The sequence below is a fragment of the Orcinus orca genome, chromosome 5, assembly GCF_937001465.1.
Source record: "Orcinus orca chromosome 5, mOrcOrc1.1, whole genome shotgun sequence".
Classification (NCBI taxonomy): domain Eukaryota; kingdom Metazoa; phylum Chordata; class Mammalia; order Artiodactyla; family Delphinidae; genus Orcinus; species Orcinus orca.
In genome coordinates, this window is record NC_064563.1 from 78,405,803 (window position 1) to 78,419,062 (window position 13,260).

At 38.2% G+C, this 13,260-nt stretch overlaps 1 protein-coding gene across 2 annotated transcripts in view; it reads left to right on the forward strand.

Moving 5' to 3' along the window:
* Nucleotides 1-10,195, forward strand: part of OSBPL11 (oxysterol binding protein like 11) — a 90,892-nt gene extending 80,697 nt beyond the window's left edge. For both annotated transcript variants that reach the window (XM_004278807.3, XM_033403854.2), the window contains exons 12-13: nt 3,781-3,934; nt 8,495-10,195. In XM_004278807.3, coding sequence (XP_004278855.1) covers nt 3,781-3,934; nt 8,495-8,560 — 220 coding nt within the window. In that variant the 3' untranslated portion in view covers nt 8,561-10,195. The remainder of the gene's footprint in view (nt 1-3,780; nt 3,935-8,494) is intronic.
* The last annotated feature ends 3,065 nt before the right edge of the window (nt 10,196-13,260 follow it).

Here is a 13,260-nt window from a genome sequence, read left to right on the forward strand (position 1 = left end):
CACCAGACCCACCCTGGCCATGGGTGCACCAGTAATCTTCTCAGATGTCCCACAGGCACTGAGTTTACAAAGCTACCCATAGCACATAAATCTGCAGATCACACAGCTGCTGGGACGCTCAGATCTCAGCTCTGCTTCTAAAGTCATGCAGTCCCTGGGGATTGGCTCAGATTTCAGCCCCACCTCCGTGTGTGTTTATGTGCTCCCAGAACTCATAGAGGCAGATCCATCCTGCTGTGAGCACACTGAGAATGAGGCTGCTATGACGGGCCCCACCCCTTCCTTTGCACGCATATGTTAACAATGGGACTTCAGTGGCAGACCCAGGGTCCTTCCTCTGCACACCCCTGGTTGTGGCTCGGGCCTCACTCCTGCCCCTTCACGCTGTCTCCGTGTAGCCATCCGCAATCCGCTCCCCTGGTCTGTCCTCTGAAGCCTGAGTTTCAGCACCCAGCCCCTGCACACACCAGCAGCCATGCGTCTTGGGCTAGGGAGTGCATGGAGTTGGCCAGGACCTTCTGTGCAGGTCTCTCTCTGTTCTGCATGCCACAAGCTGGCTACTGCACTCTCCTTCAAGCCTCTGAAACTCTCTTTTCATCCCGGCTGATCTCCCTGCCAGTGAAGAAGTTTCCCAGGGTGAGGGAACATTTCCTGTTTCACAACTCCCTCCCAGGGGCACAGGTCTTGTCCTGATTCCTTTTTTTTTTTTTTTTTTCCTTTCGTCCTGCCCAGTTACTTAATGATCCTTTTTTTTTTTAATTTTTAAATTTTATTTTATTTTTTTATACAGCAGGTTCTTATTAGTCATCAATTTTATACACATCAGTGTATACATGTCAATCCCAACTACTTAGTGATCTTTTTTGCAGCTTTGGTTGTATGAGATCTCTGCCAGCATTCAACAGGTATTTTGTGAGAATTTCTCCACATATAGGTGTATTTTTGATGTCTTTGTCGGGGGAGGTGACCTCCATGTCCTTCTTTTCTGCCATCTTGATCTGGCCTCTACCTTTTGAACTTTTTGATATGTGTTTTCTGATTTCCCTTGTGGGTTTTTCTTTTTTCTTTCTCTCTTTTTTTTTTTTTGGACTTGAACTTATTTAGTAATGTGTTGTTTAATTTCCAAATATTTGGAGCTTTTCCAGATATCTTCTCAGTATTCATTTCTAATTTAATTTCATTTTGGTAAAAGAATATGCTTTGTGTGGTTTTAATCCTTTAAATTTATTGATATTTGTTTTATAGCACTGAATGCATTCTATCTTGGTAAATGTTTTGTGTGCACTTGACAGGAATGTGTATTCTGTTGATGTTAGGTGAGAGTATTCTGTAAATGTCAATTAGATCAAGTGGATTAATAGTATTTTTCTAGTCCTCTGTATCTTTACTGATTTTCTGTGCACTCTATCAGTTGAGAAGAGGTATTGAGATCAGTTACTGAAATTACCAATTTTAATGGAATATTTCTCTTTATAGTTCGATAAGTTTTTGTGTCATGTTATTTGGACCTCTGTTGTTTGGGCCATACACATTTAAGATTATATGTCCTTTTCTCAGGAATGGTAACACAGTTGTTGGAAACATCCTCAAGCTTCCTGGCAAATAGGAACAACACTCTGTTTCTCCAGAATGCTGACCCTGAAAAGATTGCACATCCTCTTGCTGCATTGCCCCCAGCCCTTGGCCATTATGAGATGATCCTCCATCCGTGGTCATAGTTCTTGCTTTGAATTCTACTTTAATATTAAAATTGCCACTTAAACATATTATTGAGATATATTTTACATATCATAAAATTCACCTGTTTTAAGTGTACAGTTCAGTGATTTTTGGTAGCTTTCCTTAGTGCTACAGTTTTTACCATTAATTAGTTTTAGAATCCTTTGATCCTCCCATAAGATCCTTCATGCCCATTGATAGTTAATCCCTGTTCCTGCCCCCAGTCCCAGGGAACCTACTTTCTGTCTCTATAATTTTACTTTGTCTGGACATTTCAGATAAATGGAATCATACAGTATGTGATCCCTTATGCCTAGCTTTTTTCACTTAGCACGTTTTTGAGGTTCATTCGTGGTACAACATGTATCAATATTTCATTCCTTTTTATTACTGAATAGTACTCCATTATGTGATACTACATTTTGTCTATATCCCTTCACCAACTGATGGACATTTGCAGTATTGGACTATGATGATTAATACTGCAGTGAACATTCTTGTGCAGATCTTTGTGTGGACATGTTTTCACTTCTCTTGGGTAAATACCTACGAGTGGGATTCCTGGTTTGTGTGGTAGTTTTATGTCTAACTTTTCAAGAAACTGCCAAACTATTTTCAAAACTGGCTGCACCATTTTACATTCCTGCCAGAAACCTATGAAAGTTCCAGTTCTCTTCATCTTCATCAACGTTTGTTATTGCCTGTCTTACTTAGTATGCCCATTCTAGCTGGTGTGAAATAGTATCTCATTGTGATTTTAATTTGCATTTCCCTAATGGCTAGTGATGTTGAGCATGTTTTTATGTTCTAATTAGCCAAATGTATATCTTCTTTGTTAAAATGTTTGCTTATAAATTTCACCCATTTTTTAAATTGAATTGTTTGTTGTCTTATTGTGTTATAGGAGTTCTTTGTAAATTCTGGACACAGATCCTTTATTGGGTATGTGTTTCATAAATATTGTCTCCTGGTCTCTTGCTCATCTTTTCATTTTCTTAATGGTGTTTATTTCAGTGATCAGTTTTTATTTGATGAGGTGAGATTATCAGTGTTTTTTTATCTTCTTCTAAGTTTTATTGTGAGGTGAGAGCCTAAAGTCACCTTTTTGCACGTGGATATCCAGCTGTCCCAGCACCATTTGTTGAACAGACTATACTTTCCCCAAAGAATTGTCTTGGCAGATTTCTTTGGCTTGGTGTTTGTTGAGCTCCCCCCGCCCTGCCCCCGTGCTGTGCCTGCAAGCTCTCTAACTCGTCAGTTGGAGCACTCATAGGACCCCCTCATTTGTTTGCCTGCTCTCAGGAGTCACTGTCCTGTGCTGCCTTTTGTTTGACATCTGAAAACCATTGTTTCATTATATTTTGTCTGGTTCTATAGTTGATTAAAAGCAGGAGGGTAAATCTGGTGCCCATTATTGAATCACGTCCAGAAGCACAAGTGGTCTCTTCTATTTCAGCTTTTTAAAAATTTATTTCTCGGGCTTCCCTGGTGGCGCAGTGGTTGGGAATCTGCCTGCCAATGCAGGGGACACGGGTTTGAGCCCTGGTCTGGGAAGATCCCACATGTCGCGGAACCACTAAGCCCATGAGCCACAACTACTGAGCCTGTGCGTCTGGAGCCTGTGCTCCGCAACGGGAGAGTCCACGACAGTGAGAGCCCCGCGCACTGCGATGAAGAGTGGCCCCCGCTCGCCGCAACTGGAGAAAGCCCTCGCACAGAAACGAAGACCCAGCACAGCCAAAAATAAATAAATAAATTTATTTTAAAAAAATTTATTTCTCCTTTTGCGTATTGTTTCCTAAGTTTCTTAAAAATAAAAATCTTGGTTATATAACTTGGGAAAATATCAATTATTTTTAATTTAAAAAGAAGTAGAAGCAGCAGCATCTTGGACATTAACATCAGCAACATAGTGTCAGCATTCTTGTAACTCATAGGCATGAAATTCTAGATCTGATTCAGGAAATGTAATTTATTAAAATTACTGTTAATTTTGAGGGTATCTGTTCTATTTAATTATCTTTTTTGAAGAATGTAAAATGTGTGGTTTTCGGATTTCAGGCGATTGTGGAGAAATGTGACAGACTCTCTGAGGGAATCTGATATTGATAAGGCCACAGAGCATAAACGTACCCTGGAAGAACGCCAGAGGACTGAAGAAAGGCATCGTACTGAAACAGGCACACCTTGGAAAACCAAATATTTTATTAAAGAGGTACATGTCCTACATGTCTTCAGACTAAAACTCATTATCTACTTAGTGAAAACTTTAGCTTAGTAGGCTTTCTTGAATTATCACTTATATAGCTTTATTTCTAAAAATAGTCCAGCTTAACCATGAGCTTTTTCATGAGCTTTTCACAGTTTGTCAAAGTAGAATAGTTTACCAGCAGTTCAGATGAAATAGATTTGGGGATTTAAATTGGCCACAAAATACCGACATTAATCTTTAATCTCAATAACAGAATATGCAATTGACAATTTGTTGCCTTTTGTACCACAGTGAAACTCTTTGTTCACTTCCAGAGACCACATTTTAAGGATGCATGAAAAACTTAAATGGCTACACAGAGGATAGTGAGAAGTGACTAGAATCTTTGCATTGTTTAAGGAAAAGAGGGTGATGTGGGGGGTACTTAGGCTGGAAAACAGATAATTGGAGCCATTCATTATAACTTTCTTCAAATATAGGTTAGGCTTATCACATAGAAGTTTCTTATCAGCTCCAATAGCAGACTTGAGCTAGGCCCAGACTACCAGGAAGCATTTTGAGCTTAACATAAGAAGGAATGTATAACAATAAAAAATATTCGGGTTCATGTCCCGGTCCGGGAATATCCCACATGCCACAGAGCGGCTAGGCCTGTGAGCCATGGCTGCTGAGCCTGCGCGTCCGGAGCCTGTGCTCTGCAACGGAAGAGCCACAACAGTGAGAGGCCTGTGTACCGCAAAAAAATAAATAAATAAAACAATAAAAATTTTTTAAAAATCCAATAATGACCAGTGTACATTTTATAGTAATGTGTTCCCCATCACTAGACTCATGTAAGAGACCATGGCTTATGTAGAAGTGTTTAATTCACTAGTTTTACAGGTAAGACAAAATGATTCCTAAAAGTCTTTTCTAAATTTAAAGGTTTTGTTTTATTTTGTTTATTAATTTCTGATAGAACTCAGAGTAAGGTGAATAATGGACCAGAGCTGATGCCAAGAAAAGTTTTCTTGTCCATAGCCAAGTCTAAGGAAACTCATTGAATTTTAATATTGGTCTGTCAGGAAGAATCTAGAAAAACAGTTTGTGAATTTTGCATAGTTATTACCCTTAAAAGCCCACAGTTTATTGTAGTAGTTTCATTGCTTTAATTTTTCTCATCTTTGGGTATGAAATATAAAATGCCAACTGTTTTCTTTCTTTCTTCCTTCCTTCCTTCCCTCCCTCCCTCCCTCCCTCCCTCCTTTCTTTCTTTCTTTTTCTTTCTTTCTTTCTTTCTTTTTGGCTGCATTGGGTCTTCGTTGCTGCATGCGGGCTTTCTCTAGTTGTAGTGAGCGGGGGCTACTCTTTGTTGTGGTGCACGGGCTTCTCATTGCGATGGCTTCTCTTGTTTTGGAGCATGGGCTCTAGGCGCATGGGCTTCAGTAGTTGTGGCACATGGGCTCAGTAGTTGTGGCTCACAGGCTCTGGAGCACAGGCTCAGTAGTTGTGGCACACGGGCTTAGTTGCTCCGCGGCATGTGGGATCTTCCCGGACCACGGCTTAAACACGTGTCGCCTGCATTGGCAGGTGGATTTTTAACCACTGCACCACCAGGGAAGTCCCCCAAATGTTTACATGGATAGGAATTCAAGGAAAAGTACTTTACATCTCTTCATTTTTATATGAAAAGATAAACCTTTGTAACTACTATGCGAAATTATAGTCTTGTAACCTTAGATTTTTTTTCATTTCAAGCTCACTAAGATAGTATACCAGAAGCAGATTCTAAAGAGGAGAATTTTTCTAAGGGAAGGCTTCTATAAATCATTAAAAATGAACTCTAGGGGCTGAGAGCAAGAAGCTGTAATGGGTAAAAGATGCAACCAATTTTAAAAGATAGGCCCCCTGTTTCTTGCAACTAACATGACATGTAAACATGCTACTTCTCGTGTATTCTTTATTTGACAGATATTATTAAGAACCTACCACTTAATCCCTTTATTATACTTTGTGATGTTGGATAGACAGATGTAGAAAGTGATAGCAAGACATGGCAGTTGTCTAATAAAGTAGTGAATTTCTTTCTGCCTAGATAGTCTTCACTAACTGCCTGATGAAACAGTAGATTGGAGATGCTGGCTCAGGTTTGGGCCTCTTTAGTTGGTAAGATGTAAGATGGCTTTCTAAATGGTGTGCCATGACACAGTGGTACAACAATAGATGGGTTAGATTTGTGTCATATACTGATTGCCTAAGCCCATGGGGCCGTCGCGTCACATCCTGTGTGTGGCAGGACCATGGACTGTGCTGTAAGAAGCACTACAGAGTAGAGGTGAGGCTGACGAGGATGGTAGTTAGCTGACACTGGTACCACGAAGTTCATAACAACTTTGGCGCTATTGCCATCAGGTATGGCTCTTTGCTAAGAAGAATCATATGTTATTGAAAAGTCAATTTTGTCTCCCCTGTGGTCCTGAACACAGTGCTGGGCACTTAGTAGATATTTCATACATATTGTTATGAGTGACAAGAGCTTTTCCACTTGTTTGGTACTTTCATTATTGCTGTCAAACCAACAGACCAGTTTGGAGTTGGCTTTAGTTAGATGGAGGAGTAGAGTCACTTGATATAAAAAGAGGAGTAACCTGAGAAAGTATAGATGAACTTAAAGTGTTTCTAGTATCATTTGATAATACCTACCTTCTTTTCCTGACCATTTCTCATTGACGTTTAATTTATTAGATCTTCCATTTCCTCCCTTTTGCGATTATCCATCAGGATAATTGGTCCATCAGGATCTATTGGTCATATCCTCTTGAGTGGATGTTTAAAATTGCTTAAGATGTATATAAATGCAATCAGGAAGGCTTTTGCAGAATAGTGGACCACATTGGAGTCAGATGTGCTAAGCTTGAACCTCAGTCATACCTTGGATAGTTTATTTACCACTTCTAACTTCGGTTTCCTCATCTGTAAAATGTAGGTAATTATATAGAAGGTGCACTGAAAAGAACTCTGCCCCTTCCTGGGTGAAGTTGGACAACTCATTTCACTTCTCGGAGCCTCAGTTTCTTCATCTGTGAAGTGAGATGGTCAGGTGGCACATCTTAACTTCTAAACCTAGCATTCTGTAATGTGGTTAGGAGACATCTTTTGTGTTTTGTGATAATTATCAACCAGGTGATTTAATTTAAACAACATAATGGTTTCTGTTGTTAAAGAGAAATTATTCTGACACTTATTAAAAATGAAAAGGACGACTTTATTCAAGAATATTGCAGTAGAGGAAAAAGATTGAATTCAACTCTGTATGTGTTGATAAGTGGGAATTTATAGCCAATGGGCAGGATGAGGGAGTAGATGGAAGATTACTAAGAGGAACTTGGTCAGATGTCAAGGATGGTGGGTCAGGGGAGGCACATGATTAGATCAAAAGTGTGAGGAGAAGAGTTTCATTGGATATCAAAGATGAGAGAATTCTTGATAAACTAGTTCATCAGGATTTTTTTTTGCTAAAACTGAGTTTAGCAGGCCTAGGATGAGACTTAGTCAAGAAGAGAGACAGAGGAGTCTAACTTTTAAAGTTTGGTCAAGGAGAGAGTCCTCGTCACTATGACCCACATAATTGCTGGGTGTAAGCCATTTTTGGAGTAAGGTAGGGTAAATATATATTTTTAAATATTTATTTGAAGATTTTTTTTTTGATGTGGACCATTTTTAAAGTCTTTATTGAATTTGTTACAATATTGCTTCTGTTTTATGTTTTGGTTTTTTGGCCATGAAGCATGTGGGATCTTAGCTCCCTGACCAGGGATTGAACCCACACCCCCTACATTGGAAGGTGAAGTCTTAACCACTGGACCACCAGGGAAGTCCCTAAAAAAATTTTTTTAATGCAAATCAATTGAGGGCGATATAGGGGTTATGGACAGAGGTTCAAACCTGACTTCCTTCACCTAGTCACATAAACACCGAACTACAGTCTTAGCTACTGTGACCTCAGCTCTGCCAAGATCTCACCCCAGTATGCTGCTTCATGCATTTGCTGCAGCACTTTTTTCCTCACTGGGTCTTCTCCTTTCTTTCTTTCACTCTTTGACTGACTTTATCTCCTTTTGGTATCCTTCTATTCACAGGAACCAGGGAAAACTAATAGGGTAGAGTCAGAAAAGAACTAGGAAACAATACTCAGATCCTAGAGATGCCAGCTGAGATGCAGAGAACAGTTCGTACCTTGGTGACCATTTCCTATGCTCCACCTGCTGCCTGTCACTCCATCAGTGGGGCTCAATCTGCAGCATCTTGGCAAAATTGGCAGAATTGCTACAAATGACTTCTGCAAAGTAAAATATTCGTGGAGCACAAACTAGGTCTTCCCAGACCAGAACTTCTCACCTAATCCTAGCTAAACCACACATATTTTTTGGTGTCTTAAGCACCGAGGCTTTTTCTTCACAAACTCTTGTTTTTAAATGTGAGAACAGAATTCCATTTCAATGAAGGCATTGCATCTAGTTTTGGTTACTGATTCTGAAAATAATAAAGGAATGGTTCTTTAATTTATTTTTCTACTTGTTTCAGGGAGATGCCTGGGTTTATCACAAACCGCTTTGGAAAACAATTCCAACAGTACAACCCGCAGAGTGACACACACTATCTAAGACTCGACCAAATGAACTTCTCTATTTACCCTAAACTCTCTCAGAATGGAGTCATTGCACTGAGTGACCTGCTTCCTGATTGCACAGACTGAAACTAACTACACACGAATGTACCAATTAGGGCACCATAGAACTGCAGCAAGACCAAAGTGTTGAAGAAGCACGATGGACCTCTCACCAAGCCGTTCATGTGATGTGAGCAATATCATCTGAAGCCCTTTCACCTGAATTATTAGATGATTAATCTTTTATCCAGTTCCTGCTCCAAAAGCTAAGTTTGAATCCCCTCTTTTTGCATGGGGGCAGCAGATAAACACAACAGTGAGAACTCAGTGATTTTGATTTCTTTGTAGTGAAAATTGAAGTCTCTTTCAGAGTTTGTGCTTTGCTTTCTGTCAGTAACTGAAGTATTCACTACTCTTACAACAAATCAAGAGGAGGAAGAAGATGACCCAGAAGTGGCTTCAGCCATTGTGCCTGAAATCAGTGTTAAAAAAAAAGTCAACCAGGTTGTCATAACAAGGCATTCTGTTCCTTCAAAGAGACTGTGTGCCTGTGTCTGAGGAACTTATCCATTATCCACCTCTGTTAGAACTCTCTTTTAAAAAGTATATTTATAAATTGATTAGAATTATAACCATGGAGAATTTTTTCTTCTGAGCGTTTTAATATACTTGAAAACAACATTGACTTGAAAAATTTCAGAGCATTTTTTCAATACCTAGTTTTATTAAATATTATACTTGAGAGACAGTTTTTTAAAATGTGGTCATGTCAGTATGATGAGATTTTGGCCCTTCTCAAGAACTGAGGCATTAAAGAACAAGCAAATATTAAAAAATAAGACTTACTGTTTTCCTTACCTTTTTTTCACTTGTAGGTTAATATTCAATATTACGTGCTATCCCTCTGGATAAGTATGCTTTATCTTACCTCTGTTCACTCAAAATTTAAAACAACTATTCATATTTGTCAGTAATTCAGAAGTTATATATGTGACTAAGTGCATGTATGGTATGTTTTGTTTTTTCAAGGAAACGCAAATGCTGAAGAAACAGTATGAAATAAAAAGGTGTCAGGAAAAAAGATATCAGGAAGTTATATTCAGGTACAGTCTTTTTTTTAAATAAGTATTTTATTGAGGTTGAAGAATTGCTGGCAATTAAAAGAATAGTGCTAATTATGGCTTTCGTCATTCATTCAAGTATTTATTTAGCACCTACTTATGGTGCTCAACACTTGTTACTTCAAGCTACCTTAATTTTCCAAGAGTGGTGCCTTACTCTGTTTCTTCTGATGTGGTCTTCCAATCGGTGTGTGTAACATATACCTGTTATTCATCAGCCATTGTAAGTGGCTGTATCTGTTGCATCATCATAAGAAGCTTAAGCTTTGTGCTCTGATAAACTGTATTTTATTGAAGGGGGCTAATAGGATGAAAACAGCAAAATAATAATTTTTTTCAACAAATTGTAAATTATAAGAAGCTAATTGGTTAATGTACAACCATTTTAATGATTCCCTTGTTCATTTTTGCTGTGAAATGCACTGAAAAATCTCAAAATGAGTTATAGTTCATGTGTTGGGAAGATTCAAAAATAATAAAACTAGAGAACAATGATGCCTTTGTCTGTTTTGTGAATGGAGAGAAACAGAAAGTTTATATTTAGCCGAGTTGTTGCCCTGTTCATTCGAGAAGGACATTGATTTTAAATCCTTACCTTCAGGAATCTCTTAGGGAAATAAGGGAGTAAATTTAATAACAATTTTTTAAAATTAAAATGTTATAATTTTACGACTTTTAAATAAACTGGAAATAGAGCAAGAATATGAAATGAAACTAGAGGTTTTTGTTTTGTTCTTTGAACCGTTTGAATGCCCATTTATTTCTTTGAATTTTTGAACCATTTTAAGAATTACTGAAATATGATTTTTTTAAATTCTTATTAAAAGTATATTTCTGAGTAATTGAAATCTCCCCCCCCCTTGACAGGAGTGAAATAATACCACTTTAGGGTAACTGTTTTACCTTGTCCTCTTCTTGACATCTGCTGCAGCTTATTCACTTAACAAAAGGTACAGGCCTTTTCTGGTTTTTGTTTTTGTTTTTGTTTCGTTTTGTTTTTTAATCTACACCTTGTTAATATTTGGCCAGGGAAACAAGTCTTTGTAGCAATTGTATCTCTCTCTTTTGGGCCAAAGTTTTAAATGTACACTTTCCTTCTGGCTATTAGGAATTGTATGTTAAGAAGTCCAAGACTAGAAGTGAAAAGAAGAGAAAATTCTGACCTTTAGATTGTGTTTTGGGAAAGGTATGGGATCTACATATTGATTCACTGAATTCTGCAAGTTGTAACCAACATCACCTCTAATACCTACTTGTCGCCAAAAATAAGAAGAAGAAGAAGAAGAAAAGTATTGAGTCCCTTCACTCCACAACAGCCCTGTGAAATTGGAAAGTCACGGATGGCTGTTCAAACTTTACAGATGAAGAAATTATTGCTCAGAAAGTTTAGTGCTCACTTCAAGTCACTTAGCTAGACCTTCATTCATTCAACAGGTATCTGCTGAGTATTCCTTTGGGGCTGGGTGGTGCATTGGACTCTGAGGTGGCAAATACTCTCCCTATCCTCAGAGACTTGGATGAGGGAAGAAGCTAAAACTTAATTCCTGAGAATGGGATGTTGACACAGGCAAGGCTATTGGCCTTTCCAAATCCCAGAAAAGCAGCAGTGTACCTAGGTAATGTGGAAGGCAGAGTTGAGCAGTGAGCTGAAAACAACAGGGTTGGTTCAAAGTCTGCATAAGAAGCCCCAAACAATGCATCCAGGTGACTAACCCTTGTTCCACCCTACAAGAGACTCTGGAGAGATTGAACCAGAACAAACTGGTTCTGATTGAACCAATTCAGATCTTTCAGCCCCTTCCCCTATCCCATTCCCAAAATATTGGCAGTCAGACTTATACCCTTAGGTGAGAGATTAAAAGATCCCTTTTAGGAGAACAACTCCAGAAAAAAAAAAGTCCTAGAATATATTTGAAGGGTCCACCAGCAAAAAGCTCAGCTGACAACCCTGTTAAGTACTTTACAGTAAAGCCAAGTCAGCAGTTCCTCCAACATAACCCTCCACCCTCTCACCAATACATTACACATATCCATCGTCCACCACACTGTATATATAGACAACATATCATGGCTCGTTTTAATAGCTAAGGATCAGCAGACATTTGAGGAAAGCTTCCAACATAAATAAAAGAGAGAGCAAAACAAACAGGAGAAAAGAAATTAGAGGAAGCAGATAATTCAGGAAGTCAGGGGAAGTAACTTCAGAAAAAATTAAATCTTCAGGCAGATGAGATGATATTGTTTCCACGAAACATGAACAAAATGCTATTTTTAAAATGGACTGTTCAGAGAACAAGCACAGGTCTTGGAAATTTAAAATATGATAGTTCAAATTAAATACTTAATACATGGTCTAGAAGTTAAGTGAGAAAAAGCTCTCAGCAAACAGAACAAAAGAATGAACAATGGACAATAGGAGAGAAATGATACGGAAATGAGAGAAGCAATCCAGGAAGTCTTGACATGTAACTAGTGGGGATTCCAGGGAAAGAAAACCAATGGAAGGGATGATACTATTTTGATATATGTATATGTGTGTATGATGTGTATGTATATATTTATGAAAATTTCCCAGAGTAAATGATGTGAATCCATTTGAAATGCCATGAATACCCTGCACAACAGAGAAAAAATAAAAGCCCAAGCCAAAGCACATCATGGTGAAATTTCATAACACTAGAGATAAAGAGAAGATTCTAAAAAGAGAATGGCATCAGCCTTCTCAATAATATCCCTGAAAGCTAAAAGACAAAAGAGCAATTTTGCCTAGCATTTTGTCCCCAGCCAAAAGACAAATCTGACATGCAAGATTTCAAAAAACGTTTATGCCAGCATTTCCTTTTCTGGAAGCTATTAAAGTACATGCTCCAGCAAAACATAAGAAGAGGGAGAAAAAAAGCAACAACAACAGGAATTGGAGAAGATAAGAGATCATGAAAAACAGAAGATCCAACAGAAGAAGTCAAAGAGGGGCATCAAAATCTATCTCACTACAAGGATGTCATTGGTCTCAGTTCTAATGAAGTCCATATAAGATGAGAATGTTTTGTACATTGCAATACTTAATATATTTGATTACTTTATATATTAATATATATATCAGTTATCCGAATTTTAATATTCTGGGGTTATTCAGCTGTTCTTCATATGTTGGTGTTTCATCTCATGATCAGTTTTCTGAGAATGCACCACATATCAACGTTATGTGGACTACTTCCAAAAAGCCAGAATATTGCGAGTGGAATCTTGTTTTAGACCCATGGATCTTTCATCTTTTTAACAGTTTTGTTAATGTATAATGGACTTAAAGTATACAATTTGACAAGTTTTGACATACGTCTCCATCCATGAAACATCATCACAATCATGATAATGAAAATATTTATCATTCCCAAAAGTTTACTCTTACACCTTTGTAATCTCTCCTTCCCACCTCTCCCCTCTCTCCACCTCTTTCCCATTTCCAGGGACTACTTGTATTGGTATCCTCTTATAAGGACACTTGACACTGGATTTAAGGCCCACCAGGATAATCCAAGACAATGATCTCATCTCAATAT